The following is a 20,091-nucleotide window of genomic DNA, read 5'->3' on the forward strand; positions in this document are numbered from 1 at the left end:
GGAAAGAAATGACATCTATGTCAGGGCGGCCAGCGTCCCTCTAGGGACCCTCGCTCTGTCAGGGCACCCACTTCACTGAACTTTCAAACTCGGCCGGAAAACAGCAGCCAGGGAGAACTGCGCGTGCGCGTCTCCTCGCCCCAGGGCCCGCCCACAGGGGCGCAGACGTGTGCGTGGAGAAACTCGCGGAGCCCCGCCTGAGCGTCAACACGCAGGCGCGAGGGCGCGTGCCCTGCGCTGCCGGCTCTGATTGGCTGTTACGAGTGAGGGCGCCGCCCAATGGGAGGCGTGGATAGTAAGGGGTCCTACACGCCCGGGAGCGGAGGGTCTGTGTCAAGAGAGCGGCCAGGGTTGTTGGAGATCGGAGAGGTGGGTGCAGGCGCCGTGGGGCGGGTGAGAAAAAGGGCGCTGGGCGTGTGGAGCAGGGCAGAAGGGGAAAGCAAGGGAGGTACGAGGGGATCGAAGAGCTTTGGGGCCTGCGCTCAGGGCAGGAGCCCGGGAGGGTGGAAGGAGGGTGGTGTTTCCTGTGTCCCCTGGGTGGGGTGGGGAGGCTCGGTGGAGCTCCTGGGGCGTGCAGGACCCCAGCTGGCCCCCGCTTCCCCAGCAGGGACCCGATCGGGCAGCCGGGGAGAAGTGTCTGGAAGAAGAAGAGGGGTTGTGCAGTGGGAAAGTTGAAACTTTCAGGCCTCCTGATAGGTTCTTTTACCTGGAAATACTTAGTATGGAAAATCGCCCCTCCCCCATTCTATCCCTCTAGAGGCTCATAATTTAGGATTTGGGAATGAGAAATGTAAAATGAGGAAAAGTACAAATTTTGGATCCCAGGGCCACCTTCCAAGAGAGAGACATTTATGGAGGGCGGGGAGTATTTTGTGCAAGCTTTGCAGCAGGCTCTAAACCTTAGCCCTAGAGGAATTCTCAGTTCTGAGTGGGGCTGAAAAATAGGAAAATTGGAACTCTACACTCACACACACATACATACCCTCACTGGTTGACTAGTCAAACCAAGAAAGATCCTGTATGGAATTGTGCACTGGTCATGATTCTTGGCACTGGAAATGTCAGTAATGAAACAGGCTAAAATCTCTGCCTTCTGGGAACTGTATATGAACAACTCCTATATACAGGATGATAAACTAAACACGTGTCTCTAGCCCTAACAGATGAGATTCAAAAGTGGTTATAAAAACAAAAAAGGGGCTGGGAATATAGCCTAGTGGTAAAGTTCTCGCCTCTTACGCATGAAGCCCTGGGTTCTATTCCTCAGCACCATATATATAGAAAAAGCCAGAAGTGGCGCTGTGGCTCTAGTGGTAGAGTGCTAGCCTTGAGCAAAAAGAAGCCAGGGACAGTGCTCAAGCCCTGAGTTCAAGCCCCAGGACTGGCAAAATACAAAACAACAACAACAGAAAAAAACTCTGGGCACTGATGGTTCTGGCCAGTAATCCCACCTACTCAGGAGGCTGAGATCTGAGGAGCATGGTTTGAAGTGAGCCTGAGCAGGAAAATCCATCCATGAAATTCTTTTTCTTTTCTTTCTTTTTTTTTTTTTAACCAGTCTAGGGCCTGGGCCTGGGCCTGTTTCTGTGGTACTGAGGAATTGAACCCAGGGCTTCAAGCAAGCTAGGCAAGCACTCTACCACCAAGCCACATTCTCAGCCCAGCAAATATATTTTTAGTATTTCATTATATACAAAGTATTTTAAAATAACTTATCTCACTTAATTGTCACAGTGACCCAGAAAGGCATGTTAGTGAGCTACATTTTTTTTGTTGGCCATAGGGTGTGAACTCAGGGCCTGGGTGGTTTTCTCTGAGCTCTTTCACTCAGGGCTAGCATTCTACCACTTTAAGCCACAGTTCCACTTCATGGAATTCTTTTGCTTGTTTGTTTTTGCCAGTCCTTGGCCTTGAACTCAGGGCCTAAGGGCTGTCCCTGGCTTCCTTTTGCTCAAGGCTAGCACTCTACCACTTGAGCCACAGCCACTTCGAGCTTTTTCTGTTTATGTGGTGCTGAGAAATTGAACCCAGGGCTTCATGCATGCTAGGCAAGCACTCTACTGCTAAGCCACATTCCCAGCCCTCATGAAATTCTTTTTTTTTTTTTTTTTTTTTTTGCCAGTCCTGGGGCTTGAACTCAGGGCCTGAGACCTGTCCCTGGCTTCTTTTTGCTCAAGGCCAGCACTCTGCCAACTTGAGCCACAGTGCCACTTCTGGCCTTTTCTCTATATGTGGTGCTGAGGAATCGAACCTAGGGCTTCATGTATACAAGGCAAGCACTCTTGCCACTAGGCCACATTCCCAGCCCCTCATGAAATTCTTAACTCCACTTAGCCACCGAAAAGCCAGAAATAGAACTGTGGCTCAAGTGATAGAAAGCCAGCCTTGAGCAAAAAGAAAAAGCTCAGGGACAGTGCCCATGCCCTGAGTTCAAGCCCAAATACTGGCACACTAAAAAGAGAAGAAAACTAGGGAGAGCTAAAAACAGTATCAAAGATCAGAGCCACAAACCTAGGCTTGCAGTAGTTCCCAGAACTGTTCTAATCAGGACCTGGGCACTCCTCCATTGGAATGCCTCCCGCTCCTAATGGCAACCAGGAACCTAAATCTCAACTTTTGGAGAACTTCAGGCAATGGCTCTTGCTAATAACCTTTATCAAATACTTGGGGGCTTTGTAATCAGCCCTACTTTTCAATCCCATGCTCCACCTGTGGGAACAATTTCAGATAGAGCACATATGTGAGCAATGAAGCTCAGATGCAGGATGAGGGAAGTCTGGTTCCAGGGCCTTCAACACTGCTGAGAGGCAGTTGCACAAAGAGGAAACTGCACTGCACAGGCAAAGGTGGTGAGACCGGAAGAAATACAATGTATTCACAGCAGAGAGAGTGACTGGGCCTGTGGGAGAGGAGAGCAGCAGGAGAGGCCAGGCTTCTGAGTGCTGTCTCCTGCAGATGCCTGGTAGCTGTGGCTGTGTTGACACTCAGAGACATGGGATCCTGGAAGCTTGAGGCAGCAGATACTTTGGACTAAGATTTGGTGTGGTGGTTGACAGAGACCGGTAAGTAATATGGTAAGCAAGGGAACGCCTTGAGAGCCCCCACCTTCCCTCAGTGCTGATGTTTCCCTGGTCCCTGCCTCTTTCTCCAGGCACTGCCTTCCCGGAGATGGCTGAGGTGGTGGCTGAGGTGGCTGAGATGCTGACGCCATCACAAGGGGCTGTGGAGATGTCAACATCTCTGTCAGGGGAGCTGGCAGAGATTGCCACAGAGGTCACAGAGATGACCCCTGGGGAGGCCCTTGCCTCGTCCCTCTTCTTCCAGCACCACCAGTTCATGTGCTCCGAATGTGGCAGCCTGTACAACACCCTGGAGGAAGTCCTCTCTCACCAGGAGCAGCACGTGGCCACTGTGTCAGAGGAGGAGGCACTGACCACGCAGGACGTCAGCCTGGAGCCTGAGCTGGTGCCAGCCAACGAGGAGGGGCCTTTCCAATGTGGAGAGTGCAGCCAGCTCATCCTGTCCCCCAGCGAGCTCCTGGCCCACCAGGATGCCCACCTCCAGGAGTCTGCAAGCCAGATCCAATACCAGTGCGGGGACTGCCAGGAGCTCTTCCCCTCACCGGAGCTGTGGGTGGCTCACCGAAAGGCTCACCACCTTGCGGCTCCCACCACCGAACCACCAGTGCCACCTCCTTTGCCTCCCCCACCTCTACCACCAGCTGTCAAGATGGAGCCCTATGAGTGTCCTGAATGTTCCACCCTCTGTGCCACCCCTGAGGACTTCTTAGAGCATCAGGGCACCCACTTCGACTCTCTGGAGAAAGAAGAACGCAATGGGTTAGAGGAGGAAGAAGAGGAGGAGGAGGAAGAGACAGAAGACGAGGAGGAGCTTGCTGATGACCCCACGGGCATTGGTGACAGGTCCACAGATTGCCGGGCTCAGAGCTGTGAGGACTGTCCCCAGCGCTGTCCCACATCAGGGGCAAGGCGGCGACACCGGCGGGTGTCACGTGGGCCGACATCCGCCAGCCACCCCTTCCACTGCAGCCAGTGCCAGCGCAGCTTCAGCTCCGCAAACCGGCTGCTGGCCCACGGGCGGGCCCACGTGGGGGGCACGCACGAGTGTACCACCTGCTCCAAGGTGTTCAAGAAGGCAGCGTCGCTGGAGCAGCACCAGCGGCTGCACCGTGGGGAGGCCCGCTACCTCTGTGTGGACTGTGGCCGCGGCTTTGGCACGGAGCTCACCCTGGTGGCCCACCGGCGGGTTCACACCGCCAACCCACTGCACCGCTGCCGCTGTGGCAAGACGTTCAGCAACATGACTAAGTTCCTGTACCACCGGCGGACCCACGCAGGGAAAAGCGGGACCCCTACTGCGCCGTCAAGCATCTCCCCGGGGCCCGCTGAGACCACGCCCCCGGCCCCACCCCCGGCCCCGCCCCCCACCGCCCAGCTGCCCTGCCCGCAGTGCTCCAAGTCCTTTGCCTCCGCCTCTCGGCTCTCCCGGCACCGGCGAGCTGTCCACGGGCCCCCCGAACGACGACACCGCTGCGGCGTCTGTGGCAAGGGCTTCAAGAAGCTGGTGCACGTACGTAACCACCTGCGGACGCACACAGGCGAGAGGCCTTTCCAGTGCCACTCATGTGGCAAGACCTTCGCCTCCCTGGCCAACCTCAGCCGCCACCAGCTGACCCATACCGGTGTGCGTCCCTACCAGTGCCTGGACTGTGGCAAGCGCTTCACCCAGAGCTCCAACCTGCAGCAGCACCGGCGGCTGCACCTGCGGCCCGTGGCCTTCGCCCGCGCCCCCCGTCTCCCAATCACGGGTCTCTACAACAAGAGCCCCTACTACTGCGGGACCTGCGGCCGCTGGTTCCGTGCCATGGCGGGCCTGCGACTGCATCAGCGGGTCCATGCCCGTGCCAGGACTATGTCCCTGCAGCCCCCCAGATCACCGTCTCCTGCCCCACCGCCGCCCCCCGAGCCACAGCAGACGATCATGTGCACGGAGCTCGGAGAGACCATCGCCATCATTGAGACTTCCCAGCCCCTGGCACTGGCAGATACACTGCAGCTGTGCCAGGCTGCACTGGGCGCCAGCGAGGCGAGCGGGCTGTTGCAGTTGGACACGGCCTTTGTGTGACCCAACAGAAGAGCCCTGAGGAAAGGGTTTGGTCGTAAGAGCAAAGGCTCATTCAAGGGGTAAAGGACCTTCTGGTAAGCTGGTCTGGCACCCATCATGTGCCAGCATCCACGGTGGCCTCCTTTACCAAGTCCTCAGAAGAGCCCTGCCAGGTTTCTCTGCCTGAAGGGAAACTGAAGCTGAGATGTGATGTGATCTGTCCCAGGTCACCCTACTTCCTGGCCAAGTGGGGTTTGCCAAAGCTCTTTGCACCACATCGTCCTGGCCCAGCAACATCAAGGTAACAAACCACGCACCAGGGGTGTGTCGAGCACACTCATATACCTCTTCAGATGCTCTGCTTGTCCCCCCAGCCCTCACCCTCCCTGGACTTTTGAGCACCCAGGACTTGGCTCTTGGCCACCATCTCAACTTTTACCATGTGGAAATCTGTAAGTACCTGGGTACTCTGCTTCCAGACTGGGTGTTGTTGCTGGAGACCCAGGAATGAGCCAGGCACAAGCTCTGCCCTCAGGCATGCTTGGTCTGGTAGGAGCACACACAAGTACAGACAGCTTGCTCTCTGATGGGTGTCTTATTGCTTCATTCAGCCTGCATTTGCTGAGGCCTTCCCTACACAGGCTGGGTAGTGCTGTGGGCCAGAGATGAGTCAGACCTGAGGATCCCCTGTGCTGTGGTGGCTTGTGCAGGCTCCTCCCAGACTAGGGACAGTCCTCCAGTGTAGGAAGGAGGTCAAGAGTACAAGAGACTGCCCAGAGGTGATCTCAGAAATAGGAATCAATCTGCTAGTTGAAAAAACATTCCAGGTAGACAGCAAGCACAAGAGATGGGTGAGTCCTTGGTATATTTGAAGAATATCTAATTATCCACAAATGCAATAACTCAACATTTGACTGCTTACAATGGCAGGCACCACACTTAGTCCTGCTTCTAGGATCCCAACAGGCCTGAGTTGCATCATTTCACCCTTTTGTAGAGGTGAAAGCACAGAACAGAGACTTGCCCAAGGCCTCACAGCTGGCAGAGGCATTGTACCAGGTGGCTCAAGGCCAGGATTGCACTGTGGAGGTGTCATGATTGAGATCGGAAACTTGCATGAGGACTGGGCTGCAGGAACTCATCCTAATTGCAGGAAAGTAAGCCAGTGTCCCTAGTTGGGACTTGAAAGATCAAAGGTCTTTGGGGCAGGATTCCCAGTTTTCTCAGAGGGAGGCCTTCCCTAAGAGTTTGCAGTGATCACAGCAGGTCAGTGTGGGGGGCAGGCTCCCCTCACCAGGCCTGTAGACCCTGATGCTTCAGCAGACTAAGCAGAATGAATGCTGCTGGGACTAGGGTTGTCCAAAGAGGCCACAAGGTCTTGGGAGTTAAGCTGAGTAGTTCAAGATAATGTGTGCTGGGGGTACGGGGGATGTCAGGTCTGCCAGGGGTCAGTGAGAGGCTGGGGAAATGTTCAGACAAGGATTGTGGGGGTAAGAGGAAGTTGAGGACACCTTCAGTGACCACATAGTTCATCCCTGGCCAAGACCATCTGTCTTTCCCCTTGTCTAATCTGTGATGAATGCATTTTACAAATGGTGAAGTCCAGGCTGGTGTTGAGCAAGGCAGGGACAGGGTCCATGCTGGGCAGTAAAAAGAGGCAGAAGTTGGGGGGGAAAACCAAGCTGTGCCCCTCTACATTCCCAACACACAGTGAGGTCATCCGCATCCCCCCACTGGGAGTCTGTATGTGACTAGGTCTTGGCTGGTTTCTTGTCTCTATTTAAGTTCTATTGAAGGCCTCAACCCCTACTAATCCCCAACCCTCCCTCTAGTCTGGGGGTGCACATTCCCCTTCCCTAGCCATGGATGACATATGTCTTGTCACAGGGTGGGTTCTATGCAGGCTTTTACCATACTCAGGTTCCTTAGGGAAGGAGCAGAGGGGAGCGCCCAGGGGCCAGGTTAGGCCTGGAGTCAGGACCAGACCTCAGGCCTCCCACTGTTCCCCCACCTAAGATACAACTCATTCCTCACCCCTGCAACCCTCCAACCCAACCACTCCTCACCCAGGGGTGTGGGGGGGAAAACAGGGAGCCAAGCAGGAAGCAGGTTTTCATGCCAATAATTTATTGAACGGCGGTCTGTACACAGGCAAACCTTACTGTGGAAACTAAGACACCAGGGGCTCTCCCTACTCCCCTGGCCCTCCAGGGTGGGGAGAGGAGGGAGGAGGCCTTGGGAGCAGAGGACAGGAGGGGAGATACAGCCATAGGCGAAGGGGGCAGGTTGGATGGTGTGAATCGACGTTTTCTTTAAGAAAAAAATTATAACAATCTATTTACACCCAGGGGGCCAGGAAAGGAGAGATGGGCTGGGCTGGGTCTATTTACAAGGGACACTGGAGGGAAAGAGGTGGATGCCTGGGGGGAAGGGAGGGAACCATGGGGATAGGAGGTCTTCATTGCCCCCAACCCCCCTCCTTCTTTCCTTCTCTTCCCTCCCCACAACCAGTTTAAATCCTCTTAAATAGCCCACCCGAGGTGAGGCTGGTAAGGGAGGGACTAGAGGTGGGGGTAGGGACTCATTTACCTCTGCCTCTAGTCTAGGGGCCCAGCAGGGGAAGGAGCTTGATGGGCTATGGCCCCCCCTTCCCAGCCCCACTTGGGGCTCCCAGATGGATGTGGAAGGGTAATTGGTAGGGCCCTCAGGAAGAGTTACTGAGGGCAGGTGCAGTATCAGCTGACTGCCAGTCTGGGCTGGTCTGAGTCTCAGTTAAAGCTGAAGGAAGGGGAGGGAAAAAGTGGACAATTAGCCTTGGCCTTCAGAATTCACTCCACCCACCCCACAAAAGAGTAGGATTTCCTATAACACTGCAATCAAAGTTGGAAATTGTCGCTTTGGGTCCCAGGCTGCAAACTCAGATGCTGAAGAGCCAGCCTAACCACGGAATAGCTCACACAAAACAAGAAGGGGCTTGGGCTGCTGGACGCAGCTTCTGGCTAGAGGAAGAGCAGACTGCTGCTGCCCAGTCTGATTTTCTTCCCCCAAAGAAATAGGAATGTGGTTGGTTGTTTTTTTCTTCCCAAAATGGCGGGGCTGGGGATATAGCCTAGCGGCAAGAGTGCTTGCCTCGTATACATGAGGCCCTGGGTTCAATTCCCCAGCACCACATATACAGAAAAAAATGGCCAGAAGTGGCGCTGTGGCTCAAGTGGCAGAGTGCTAGCCTTGAGCAAGAAGAAGCCAGGGACAGTGCTCAGGCCCTGAGTCCAAGACCCAGGACTGGCCAAAAAAAAAAAAAAAAAACCAAAATGGCACAATTTTCAAATGTGGGCAACTCTTTAATTGGTCAGGCCAAGCATAAACATTTCTTTGGTATTGCAGTTAGCATTTAAATACAAGCCCTGACACTATTGCAAAATTTGCCAGCAAAATGTCAATGGATTTTAGTTTAAGCTCAGAGCTAGTGGCTCACACCTGTGTAATCCTACTCAAGAGGCTGAGATCTGAGGATCATGGTTTGAAGCCAGCCCAGGTAGGAAAGTCTGTAAGACTCTAATCTCCAGGGGAAAAAAAAAAAGCCCGAAGTGAAGGGATGTGGTAAAGTGCCAGCCTTGAGCTCAAGCTCTGATACTGGCACCAAAACCAAAAGTCAACAGATTAAAATGATTGCAGAAAATTCCAGGACTGGGGCTGGGGATATGGCCTAGTGGCAAGAGTGCTTGCCTCATATACATGAAGCCCTGGGTTCAGTTCGCTAGCACCAAATACACAGAAAACAGCCAGAAGTGGCGCTGTGGCTCAAGTGGCAGAGTGCTAACCTTGAGCAAAAGGAAGCCAGGGACAGTGCTCAGGCCCTGAGTCCAAGCCCCAGAAAAAAAAAAAAAGAAAATTCCAGGACTGAACCACACAGCCCATTCTCCCTCCCCAAAATCAGAAGGACTGCTTTAACCCTCAGCCAATGGCCCCCACTTACCTTGTGAGGATGGGGTGAGGGCAGTAGTGCCCGGTGGGGACCTCAAGTGAGGAGGGATGAGAATGGCATTGAGAGACGGCTGGATGGAGAGTTCTAGAGAGGAATTAACATGCAGTCAGGGGGATGGCAGGCCGGCCGTCTGGAAACCCAGTTACTCGGGGGAATCAAACAAGCTGTAAGGCCAGTTGGTGGGCATTTTTAGGGAGACTATAAGTGTAAAACTGGGAAGAGCTTAGCACAAGGCAGATCACAGTGCTGCCCAGGCAGCTTGGCCCTCTGCGGAGGGGGGGGGGAAGCGGGGGCATCTTCCTACTCCCTAGGCCTGCCTATATCAGCTCAACTCCCACCTCTGGCCAGTACCAAGCCCCTCCTCTATCAATCACTCTGTGACTGCCGCACTGCTCCACAGGTGCCAAGCTGTGCACTCACCACCAGGACTGAAGTTGAAGAGGGGAGGAAGCGGGCGGTTATTGGGGAGTTGGGTTCCCATACACCGCAGTTCATCAAAGAAGCTGTGGGCACAGGCCTCGAGTGGGGAGAGCCTCGAGGATGGAGTATACTCTAACAGGCTGGAACACAGCGCGATGGCCTCCGGCGGTGTCCGAGATTTGAACACCTGAGGGGAGGGTCATGAAGGTGAGCAGCTTTCTCATGCTGGCAACAGTGCGCCTCACCACCATCCCGCCTACCAGAACCCACCTGCTAAACAAGTGGACAACTGATCCAGGTCCCTTGATTGTATGAACCTTACCATGAGCCTCAGTTTCCCTGCCAGAAAAATAGCAATCTTCCATTTACCAATAGATCCTCAACTTTTAAAATTCCTGAAGTTTTTAAACCTGGAGGAAGTTACTGACTGGCTCCCTGTATAACTTCAAACTCTCGCATGCCATGATTATGAAGTCGGGCTCCCAGACAGCTGGCCTCCACAGGCCCCTTTGGCCATGCTATCTGAGTCCCCAGCTAGGCTTTACCTTTGTCCAAGGGTGGGCTTTAATCTGTGGGAACTTGAACTCTGTGTAGTTGGGGTTCATCTCTCGGATTTGTTCCCGGGTTGGTGTTCCTAGGACCTACAGATGCAGAAGGGGGGAGGATCTTAGACAAAGACCCTATCCCTCAGCCCCCCCCCCCCTTCCCCTCCAGCCTTGCCCTCACCTTGATGATTTCCACCAGCTGGTCCACCCCGCTGTCCCCAGGGAAGATGGGCTGCCCAAGAAGGAGCTCGGCCAGTACGCAGCCAGCTGACCACACATCTGCAGGGGAACCAACATTCAGGGCTAGGCACGCAGGGCCTGCAAGCCCATCCCCTTGCAAACACCTCTGTCCCTCTTGGTCATCCTGAGGTGTCAGCCCATTTTCTCAGGGCATAGAAGAAGCACCTTACCCAAGGTCATGCATAATCCCACACTAGAGCCCAGCTCAACAGTGTCTTTATTTGCCTTTCTTCCAGCCCCATCATCTCTGCTCAAGACCCCAGTGAACACTTTCTTTGCCTCTAGACTCAAAGGACAGACCCAAAGAGGCCCAAATGCCAGCAGACACCAATGTGTCCTCTCAGCTGCTGGGAAGAAAGGCTGAAGGTTGAATTGACCTTATTCCCTATCTCCCACCCCCTTCCCTGCCTAGGGGAAGAGCTATAGCCTGGCCTCCCCCTCACTTCTCTGTAAGGTACAAGGTCACATCCAAGGGGCACCCGGTTCCTAGCACTTCCCATCTCTTTCGAGCTCAATCTTGCACTTCATACTCTTTCAGCTTCTTTTCATACCTGGACAGTGGCACTGTCACTCTTACCAATGGAGGAAGACACAGGCCCTGGGAGCAGGTCACACTCTGGGTTGGCAAAGCCTTGCCTGCCATTTCCCCCAACGTCACCACCAGCCCTTCCCCTCCTGAGAACAGAGGACCGACTGGGAGGTTCCAGAGCTAGATGGACTCTGGAGTCAGGTCAGCCTTCAAAGACCAAGCCCTGCCCATCCCAGCAGCGCAATAGTGGGCAAGTGGACTCAGGGCTTCCAGCCTTGGATCACTCTGACTGCTCATCTAAAATGAGATGCCATAGCACCAGCCTCCCAAGCTTGTGGAAATCAGGTAAAGATAAGTCTTTGCCAGCCCACCTATAATCCTCACTACTCACAAGATAGACCTGAGGATCTCAGTTCAAAGCCAGCTGGGGCAGGAAAATGTGACACTATTAACTCTAATCACCAAAACGCCAGAGGTGGAGTTGCAGCTCAAATGGTAGAGCACTAAGCTTGAGCACAAAAACGGGGACAACACCCAGTCCCTGAGTTCAAGCCCTAGGACTGGCACACAAAACAATAGAAAGATAAAAAGCTTTTATCACAAGGCACACAACTCTAAACCTACCAAGACTGTCATCCATCCCCCAGCCCACCCTCAGTCACGAACCGATGGATGAGGTGTAATCGGTGGCTCCAAAGATGAGCTCCGGAGCACGGTAGTAGCGAGAGCAGATGTAGGACACATTGGGCTCCCCCCGCACCAACTGCTTTGCACTGAGGGAAGAGATGGGAGAGGGTAAGCACAGACCAAAGGCCAGGGCCCCTCACCCCTTCAGCCATTCCGCATGCCCTGGTTCAGGCCTACCTGCCAAAATCGCAGAGCTTAAGGACAGCAGTATCAGGGTCCACTAACAGGTTCTGAGGCTTGATATCACGGTGACATACACCCTGGGAATGGATGTAGGCCAAGCTCCGGAAGAGCTGGTACATGTACACCTGGAGCAAGAGGAGACAGCTGAACTGCGCCCAGCCTGGCCCAATGAACAACCTCAGCCTGAAGAACCCTACCAGCCATTCCACCTACCATCCACCCCACAGTCCCTGGTTCTTGAACTTTAGGGACTTTGTTTTTACAGACCACTGGATTCTGGTTCTGGGACTACAGGTCAGAGCACTGAGCCCTTCTGCACTCACCCTGGTCCAGGCCCACATTCAACTTCCACCACTGCTATAGTGGAAACCTGAAGAGTAAGACAGGCAGGGGAGCTGGGTCCCTTCCCCCTTACCAAAAGCCACTGACTCTCAAGGAGCTCAGCCTCTTTCATCAAACAAACTAGCCAGGAGCCAGCCCCCTCTCCAGCTGTTTCCTGCCAGTGCCTCACTAGTACCCAAGTGCCTAGACAGCAGACAGCTGCTGCCCCTAGGCCACACCAGAGCCTGGCAAGTGCTAACTGCCCCTGGCTTCACCACACACAGGCAACTTGTGGGACCCCTTCCCCTCCTTCATCCCACCCTGTCAGCAATGCTGCTTCCTGTTCCAGTACCTGTTCTCTCAGAAGCATTTCTAGATCCTCCCCACTCCTGAACCAAGCTAGACTGGGAGCTGCCTGTTTCTAGAACCCCCTCTACTATGGATATAGCCCATTGCTTCCATAGCTTCCTGTAATAGTAGTCTTGTCCACCCCGTCAGCTATGCCTCTGGAATGGCTCTGCACTGGGCCCAATACACAGACAGCCCCCACACAGCTCTGCCCAACCAAAGAATGCCCCTCTTGGGAGGGGAGACCCAGCAGCCCCCACGTACACACTAGAGCTTGTGTCAGTATCATCCAGGTAGGTGCAGGAGTGCTTAAAACCAGGAGGAGGGGCTGGGAATATGGCCTAGTAGAATGCTTGTCTGGTATACATGAAGCCCTGGGTTCGATTCCTTAGCACCACATATATAGAAAAAGCCAGAAGTGGCGCTATGGCTCAAGTGGCAGAGGGATAGCCTGGAGCAAAAAGAAGCCAGGGACAGTGCTCAGGCCCTGAGTTCAAGCCCCCAGAACAGGCCAAAACAACAACAAAAAAACACCGAGGAGCAGCAGGGTTTGAGCAAACTCTAGCAAATGAACCCACCCACTTCCCAATGCCACATGTGCCATGGATTCTGTCCCTTTGTCCTTGCTGTCATTCACTGGCTTGTTCTTAGACATCTCCTGAGAAGCTGTAACATCCAGGGCCAGGTAAGGGGAACGTGCTGCAGATGGTGCAGGAAGACACACACCGGCTCTGCAGTGTGGACGTCGACTGCTCTTCCCGCTCATGCCCAAACAGGCACCAAAGGCCTGGATTCTCACCTCAGTAGCTCCGTCTCTGCATTTTTGGTCCCTGTTCATCTCACCAATACCAGTGCTACTGGGCTCCTGGGGGAGCAGGCACCTCGCAGCCCCTACAACCCCCTAGCAGATCTGCCTTCCTGACTCAGCCCTTGCCTGGCTTCGCCTTCCTGTGTTCGGCAAACTCTGCCTGGGGACTACAAGGGCAAGGGAGCCTCCCAAACCAACAGAAACCAGGAAGGTAAAGAACCACCACCGCCCCCACAAAAAAAAAAAACCCACAGGGCTCCAGAGCTCCAATAGCCTGCCTACCTACCTTGACGTAGATGATAGGGATGGTCAACTTGGCCTTGGTAAAATGGCGGGCCACCCGGTATACTGTCTCAGGCACATATTCCAGCACCAGGTTTAAGTACAGCTCATCTTTCTGTAGATGGCAAGGGAAAGGTGTGAGGCCTTGTGAGGGAAGAGTGAGGAGGAGGGCGGGGAGGTATGTGAGGGACAGTAAGTAAGGACTGGACGTGGGAGGTAAAGGCAGGGAGGAAAATGGGAGCCACACACCCATGCCTGGGACACCTCAAAGTCTCACCTTCTCCCCACTGGAGTAGAAAAAGTACCGCAGCCTCACAATATTGCAGTGGTCCAACTTCCGCATAATCTGCAGCTCTCGGTTCTTGAGGGCAAAGGAAGAGTCTCAACAAAACAGCCACCTCTCTGCCTCCCCCCTACAGGCAGCCTGCTAGTCCTCCCATTCCTACCAGCAGGGCAGGCAGCTGTTCCCCAGTCCAAAGCCCTGCACACCCACACCCACACCCATTGTTTCTCCCCCAAGCCCCTTCCTTCCTCTCACACACACAAACTGGAAGCCTAAGGATTATTTAGTCCCAGGTCACAGATGTGTCTTCTTCAACTTGGGCTTTAGTTTTCCAACTTGGACTGGAGGCATGGCTCAAGGGATAGAATGAATACCTGCCTAGCAAGTGCAAGGCCAAGTTCATATTCCAAAAAAGAAAGAAAGAAAAATATCGGGCATTGGTGGCTCACACCTATAATCCTAGCTACTTAAGAGGCTGAGATCTGAGGATCAAGATTCAAAGCCAGCCCGGGCTAAAAAAGGCCATAATACTCTTATGTCCAATTAACCAAATAAAAACCAGAAGTGAACCTGTGGTGTAAAGTGAGAGAACACCAACCTTGAGCAAAGGGGCTCAGGGACAATGCCCAGGCCAAGTTCAAGCCCCACAACCAACAACACAAAATAAAACCAGAAAAGAAAAATAAAAGGAAGGAATGATAGACAATTTCAACTCATTGCTGATATTTAAAAGTGAAATTAAGAGACAGGCACCAGTGACTCATACCAGTAATCTTAACTACTCAGGAGGCTGAGATCTGAGGGTCATAGTTCAAAGCCAGCCTGGGTAAGAAAGTCCACAAGACTCTTATCTCCAATAAACTTCTCAGAAAAGGCTGGAAGTGGCACTGTGGCTCAAGTGGTAGAGTGCTAGCCTTGAGCCAAAGGAGCTCCCAGGGAAAGCTCCCAGGCCCTGAGTTCAAGCCCAACGACCAGCATAAAATAAATAAATGAAAATTTAAAAAATAAAAGTGGGGGCTGGGGGGCTGGGGATATAGCCTAGTGGCAAGAGTGCCTGCCTCGGATACACGAGGCCCTAGGTTCGATTCCCCAGCACCACATATACAGAAAACGGCCAGAAGCGGCGCTGTGGCTCAAGTGGCAGAGTGCTAGCCTTGAGCGGGAAGAAGCCAGGGACAGTGCTCAGGCCCTGAGTCCAAGGCCCACGACTGGCCAAAAAAAAAAAAAAAAAAAAAAAAGTGGGGGGCTGGGGATATAGCCTAGTGGCAAGAGTGCCTGCCTCGTATACACGAGGCCCTAGGTTCGATTCCCTAGCACCACATATACAGAAAACGGCCAGAAGCGGCGCTGTGGCTCAAGTGGCAGAGTGCTAGCCTTGAGCGGGAAGAAGCCAGGGACAGTGCTCAGGCCCTGAGTCCAAGGCCCGGGACTGGCCAAAAAAAAAAAAAAAAAATTAAAAAAAAAAAAAAAAAGTGGGGGCTGGGGATATGGCCTAGTTGCAAGAGACCTTGCCTGGTATACATGAGGCCCTGGGTTCGATTCCCCAGCACCACATATACAGAAAACGGCCAGAAGTGGCGCTGTGGCTCAAGTGGCAGAGTGCTAACCTTGAGCAAAAAGAAGCCAGGGACAGTGCTCAGGCCCTGAGTCCAAGGCCCAGGACTGGCCAAAAACAAACAAACAAACAAAAAATAAAAGTGGGGGGTCTGGGAATGTGCCTTAACAGTAGAGTGCTTGCCTTGTATACATGAAGCCCTGGGTTTGATTCCTCAGCACCACATACATAGAAAAAAGCCAGAAGTGGTGCTATTGCTCAAGCGGTAGAGTGCTAGCCTTGAGCAAAAAGAAGTCAGGGACAGTGCTCAGGCCCTGAGTCCAAGCCCCAGGACAGGCAATAAAAAACAAAAAAGAAAAAGTGAAATTAAAGCCAGGCACTGGTAGCTCATGCTTATAATCATAGCTACTCAGGAGGCTGAGATCTGAGGATCTTGGTTCAAAGCCAGCCTGGGCAGGAAAGGCCATGAGACGCTTATCTCCAATTAACCACCAAAAAGCTGGAAGTGGAGCTACAGCTCAAGTAGCAGAGCAGTAACCCTGAACTAAAAAAAAAAAAAAAGCCTTAACGATAGCACCCAGACTCTGAGTTCAAGCCCCAGCACTGGCACCAGAAATAACAACAACAATAATATTTTAAGGGTGAAGTAATTACAGCTGGGCACTAGTGGCTCACACCTGGAATCCTAGTTACTCAGGAGGCTGAGAGCTGAGGATCCCAGTTCAAAGCGAGCCCAGGCAGATAAGTCTGAGTCTTAACAATTAAGTGGCAAAAAGCAGGAAGTGAAGAAGCCAACTTATTTCCCTTAGCCAGTTCTCAGCTTCTCTTGAAAAATCAGATGAGCTGGCCACATAAGGTCCACCACTGTACTTGGCACAGGCAACAAAAGACCAGCAGTAGCTATATGACTCACTATGGCCCCACCACTCACTATTACTACTTCTCCCGGTTGCATCTGGGACTTTGAACTCTAGCTTATAACCTAAATCCCAGACTCCTGGCTTGTAATCCACATCCTCCAATCCATGCCTCAACATTCTCCCCATTCTCTGTTCTCTTCTGGGCCCTCAGGACTTCCTGCTCTCAGATCCCTCATTTCTGTTGAGTTCTGGCTGGCACTCTGGAATTCCTTTGGCCCAACAGTTCTCACTGTCCAGACCCAGGCCTAGCCTAAGAGATGCCCTCCCATATCCAGACTCCAATTATTCCTCTATTTCCATCTCCTCAGGAGTTCCCCAAGCCTCTGCTAGCTCACACACAGGGCACCTCTGCTTAGGTGGAAAAGGATACCCTTTCTGTTTTAGTGAGCATCATGACAGACTGGATTCCATCTTGCTTTGGCCAAACATCTGGGGCAGAGCACCAGCCTCACCAATCTCCTTTCCTCCTCTGGAAGAACTGTAACCAAGTGGTTGAGGTGGAGGACTTGGGAAGCAAACAGGCCAGCTTCTACTACTGCATGGAACGCTAACAATACCAATTCCATGTCTACTTACTTACCATGGGAATAACACCACCACCTACCTACCCCCAGAGAATCTTCAGACAAATTGAACAGAATATATCAATCAAACACTTACTCTGAGCAAATGGCCAATAAATGTCAGCTTCAGGCTCTCCGTAAAATTCACATTTGCCTTTGTTCCCATCTGCTTGGTCCCCTCTGAAACCCCAGGCTCCAGATCTCTTGCTGGGCACTCCCACCAGCCACACCCAGTCCCCAAACCTCATGTCCATTCCCCGAAAGCTACCTTGAACCTCTTGTCCTGGAGAACTTTCTTGATGGCCACCAGTTCCCTTGTCTCTGCCAGCCGTGCCTGGTACACAACCCCAAACGAGCCATTGCCAATCACTTTGATGTCTGTGTAAGCCACCTCCTGGGTGCGCTCTGGGCCTTGGCCTAAGGTAGCCACCACTGTGGTCACTTTCCCGCTGTCACCTGGGGAACAAAGAGGACACTCAATCCACTGGCCTTTGCCCACTGGCCACCACCCTTGCCAGGGCTGTGGGAAGGGAGGGAAAGTACTGCAAAAAGTTCATGGGGGTTGGAGGTATGGCTCAGTGGTAGAGCACCTGCTTAAACTTGATTCTCAACACAGCAAAATACAGGGGCTTCTTTCTTTCCCAACTCTTGTGAGCTTACACCTTCCAGAGACATAAGGCTTTCCTCAAGCAAATTTAAGTTCTCCCTTTTCCCGAATGAGAGAACACTGATACCTAGACCTCTTGTCACTTAAGAATTAACAATTCCCTAATTTCCACTTTTAGGGAGCAGCAAGTCACTGGTCCCTCAGGTGACATTGGAAGATAACCAAATCCTCAGGTATTGAGTCCATATGCTATGGACACAAGTCTTCTAGCCTTTTCTGTATGGTAGGCACGACCAACTGTCATTCAAGGGACATTCCACCTGAAATACTCCTTCACTGGTTCAGCGTTGGCCATTCTCAAAGCCTGGTAGGTTCAGCATTTCTTTTTTTTTTTTTTTTTTTTTTTTTTGGCCAGTCCTGGGCCTTGGACTCAGGGCCTGAGCACTGTCCCTGGCTTCTTCCCGCTCAAGGCTAGCACTCTGCCACTTGAGCCACAGCGCCACTTCTGGCCGTTTTCTGTATATGTGGTGCTGGGGAATCGAACCTAGGGCCTCGTGTATCCGAGGCAGGCACTCTTGCCACTAGGCTATATCCCCAGCCCGGTTCAGCATTTCTTGGTGATGGAAATCAGTGTGTTTTCCAACTACAAGCACTAGTGACCATTATCCTAATACTTTGCCTTAGAACAGAACCTATGTGGTCCAGAGCACCACCAACCCTGAGAATGGAAAGCCTAACTGCTGTCCTAAGGAGCAAGGCTTTTGGAAAAAGCTCCAATTTCCAGTTCCTGCTCTCCAAACAGCAGCAAATTTTGGTACTACTCCCAAAGGACGGTGACCCCTTTTCTTTGGGAAACTAATGGACCAAGTCTACTTCAAGGGGCCAATGACACCTTCTTTCTGAAGGAAGATAACCTTAGAGCTTTTGGGTTCCCTTCCCCCCATTTCGGAGCCAATGACACCATTCCCCACAATGATTAGTTGTACAGCCTCAGATGTATATTCTATACTGAGTTAGGACCCACCCACCCACATTCTACTTTTGCTAAATAGGAGTTATTTTTAAAGCCATGGGTTTTTTGGTGTTGTTGTTTTTGAAAAAAAGTGACAACTAACTTGGTCCATTTATCCTTATTTCTAAGCAGCAGTAACTATTAATTTCCACAATCAGGTGTACAGCTTTGCATATTTTGGGTGGGTAATGTCAGGCCTTGTATTTTGAACCAGGCGCTGCTCCTTGGGGGCACAGTAACCTCAAATTCTTACTTCTCAGTCCAAATGCCCGTCCTCTGAAGGAAAGCAAATCAGATCCCCCCACCCCCTTTTCTTAGGCAATCCTACTCTTGGTCTCTTAGGGAACAATAATTCTAGATTCTCACTCATCTGATCTGATCCTGCTCTGTAATGGATGGCAATGTCAAATTTCTTGTTTTGAAGGCGTAAGGACCCAAGACCTTAGTATCGGAAGAATGGGGACCTGTGACCCCTGTTTTTCTAAGTGGTAGGAATTCTGATCCTAAAACTCCAAGTGATGGTAAACCACTGAACTCCTTTCTCAGGCAGGCAGAGAAGTCAGGTCCCGGTTTGGGGGAGGCACAGTGACCTCGAACTCCTATCTGGGAATAGGGAAGGCGTTTGAAAGACTTGGGGAACCCAGATCACAATCCCACACAGGTGCCCCTGGTACTCACGGCCCAGCTTCACTCCGGGCGGCGGGAAGCTGGTGCCCGCGCCAGGGCCGCCGCTGCCACCTCCGCCGCTGCTGCTGGGGCCACCTCCAGAACTCGAGGCTCCCACGCCCCCACCCATAGCCCCGACTGACGCCTTTCCGCCGCCGGTGCCGCCTGGGCCAGAGGCCGAGCCCCCGGGGCCGCCGCCACCGCCACCGCCTCCCCCGCCTGGTTCAGCGAACGAGCTGGTCCGCGCCCGGCCCGAGCCCCCAGGGCCGCCTCCCGAAGGCCCGCCGCCGCTCATGGCGCCGAGCGCAGGGCCAGGCCGCGGGGCTCGGGCTGCCCGGGCTGCCTCAGCCGCAGCCGCCGCCGCCTCCCACGGGCTCCGGCCTCTTCCAGGCCGCGCCGCTCGGGCTCCGGCTCCGGCCCAGCGCCCGCCGCGGGGCACGCCGGGAGATGCAGTCCGCCTGCCCTTCGCGCCGCCGTCGCCGCCCTCGACACGCACGGAGGGCCCGCGTGGTACGTCGGGAAATGGAGTCCGCGGAGGCTTCAGGCGTATGTGGGGGTGGGGGAGGGGGAGGAGATGACGTTCGCTCTGCAAGTCGGGAAATAGAGTCCTGGGTAATCTGTCAACCGACTGTGCGGAAGGCAAACCCTGCAGGATTTTGGAAAACAGAGTCACCTCCACGACAGCAACACAGAGCCCCTAGCGGTACCTCAGAAATGAAGTCGCAGCCGCGCCATCCCCGAGCTGAGTAGGCCTGATGCACGCCGGGAAACGAAGTCCAGTCCCTTCTCTAAGCCTCTTGGCAATGGGTGACTCCCGGAGCCAGATGCACTCTGGGAAATTGAGTCCGTGCCACTCAACCTGCAGATCTTGGCCCGTGAGGCAAACCGGGAAATGGGGTCGGCGCCACACCCTCTTCCGCATTGCAGGTGTAAGGCGGTTTCCAAAGCACGCTGGGAAATGGAGTCCCAAATGTAGTCCTGAACACCCCCTCCTCCCCCCCAGTAGATACTAG

At 53.3% G+C, this 20,091-nt stretch overlaps 2 protein-coding genes across 3 annotated transcripts; one reads left to right on the forward strand and one right to left on the reverse strand.

Annotated features, from left to right (window-relative positions):
• The first annotated feature begins 205 nt into the window (after positions 1-205).
• Positions 206-5,268, forward strand: Znf526 (zinc finger protein 526). 2 transcript variants are annotated; one of them, XM_048368772.1, is made up of 3 exons: positions 206-369; positions 2,956-3,062; positions 3,152-5,268. In XM_048368772.1, exon 3 carries the CDS (start codon positions 3,169-3,171, stop codon positions 5,143-5,145), a length of 1,977 nt encoding a protein of 658 aa, XP_048224729.1. In that variant the 5' UTR covers positions 206-369; positions 2,956-3,062; positions 3,152-3,168; the 3' UTR covers positions 5,146-5,268. The 2 variants fall into 2 exon arrangements, with proteins under 2 accessions (XP_048224729.1, XP_048224730.1); XM_048368773.1 differs by lacking the exon at positions 206-369 and adding an exon at positions 2,414-2,846.
• A 1,962-nt stretch (positions 5,269-7,230) lies between these two features.
• Gsk3a (glycogen synthase kinase 3 alpha) lies at positions 7,231-19,560 on the reverse strand. The gene is made up of 11 exons (XM_048368774.1): positions 19,091-19,560; positions 17,062-17,249; positions 13,750-13,833; positions 13,477-13,587; positions 11,708-11,838; positions 11,510-11,616; positions 10,256-10,353; positions 10,075-10,170; positions 9,530-9,716; positions 9,101-9,193; positions 7,231-7,902 (listed from the first exon to the last, which is right to left on the reverse strand). The coding sequence occupies exons 1-11, from the start codon at positions 19,371-19,373 to the stop codon at positions 7,829-7,831; spliced, it is 1,452 nt and encodes a 483-aa protein (XP_048224731.1). The 5' UTR covers positions 19,374-19,560; the 3' UTR covers positions 7,231-7,828.
• Positions 19,561-20,091: the final 531 nt, after the last annotated feature.

This window comes from Perognathus longimembris, chromosome 20 (assembly GCF_023159225.1).
Source record: "Perognathus longimembris pacificus isolate PPM17 chromosome 20, ASM2315922v1, whole genome shotgun sequence".
NCBI classification, from domain to species: Eukaryota; Metazoa; Chordata; class Mammalia; order Rodentia; family Heteromyidae; genus Perognathus; species Perognathus longimembris.

Excerpts from the sequence above, each read along its gene's own strand:
- Znf526 (XM_048368772.1), top strand. The coding sequence starts at position 3,169 with ATGGCTGAGGTGGTGGCTGAGGTGGCTGAGATGCTGACGCCATCACAA.
- Gsk3a (XM_048368774.1), bottom strand. The coding sequence starts at position 19,373 with ATGAGCGGCGGCGGGCCTTCGGGAGGCGGCCCTGGGGGCTCGGGCCGG. Across the intron at positions 13,588-13,749 it reads TCTACTCCAGTGGGGAGAAG|AAAGATGAGCTGTACTTAAA; the intron begins GTGAGACTTTGA and ends TGCCATCTACAG. Across the intron at positions 11,617-11,707 it reads AAGCTCTGCGATTTTGGCAG|TGCAAAGCAGTTGGTGCGGG; the intron begins GTAGGCCTGAAC and ends CTCTTCCCTCAG.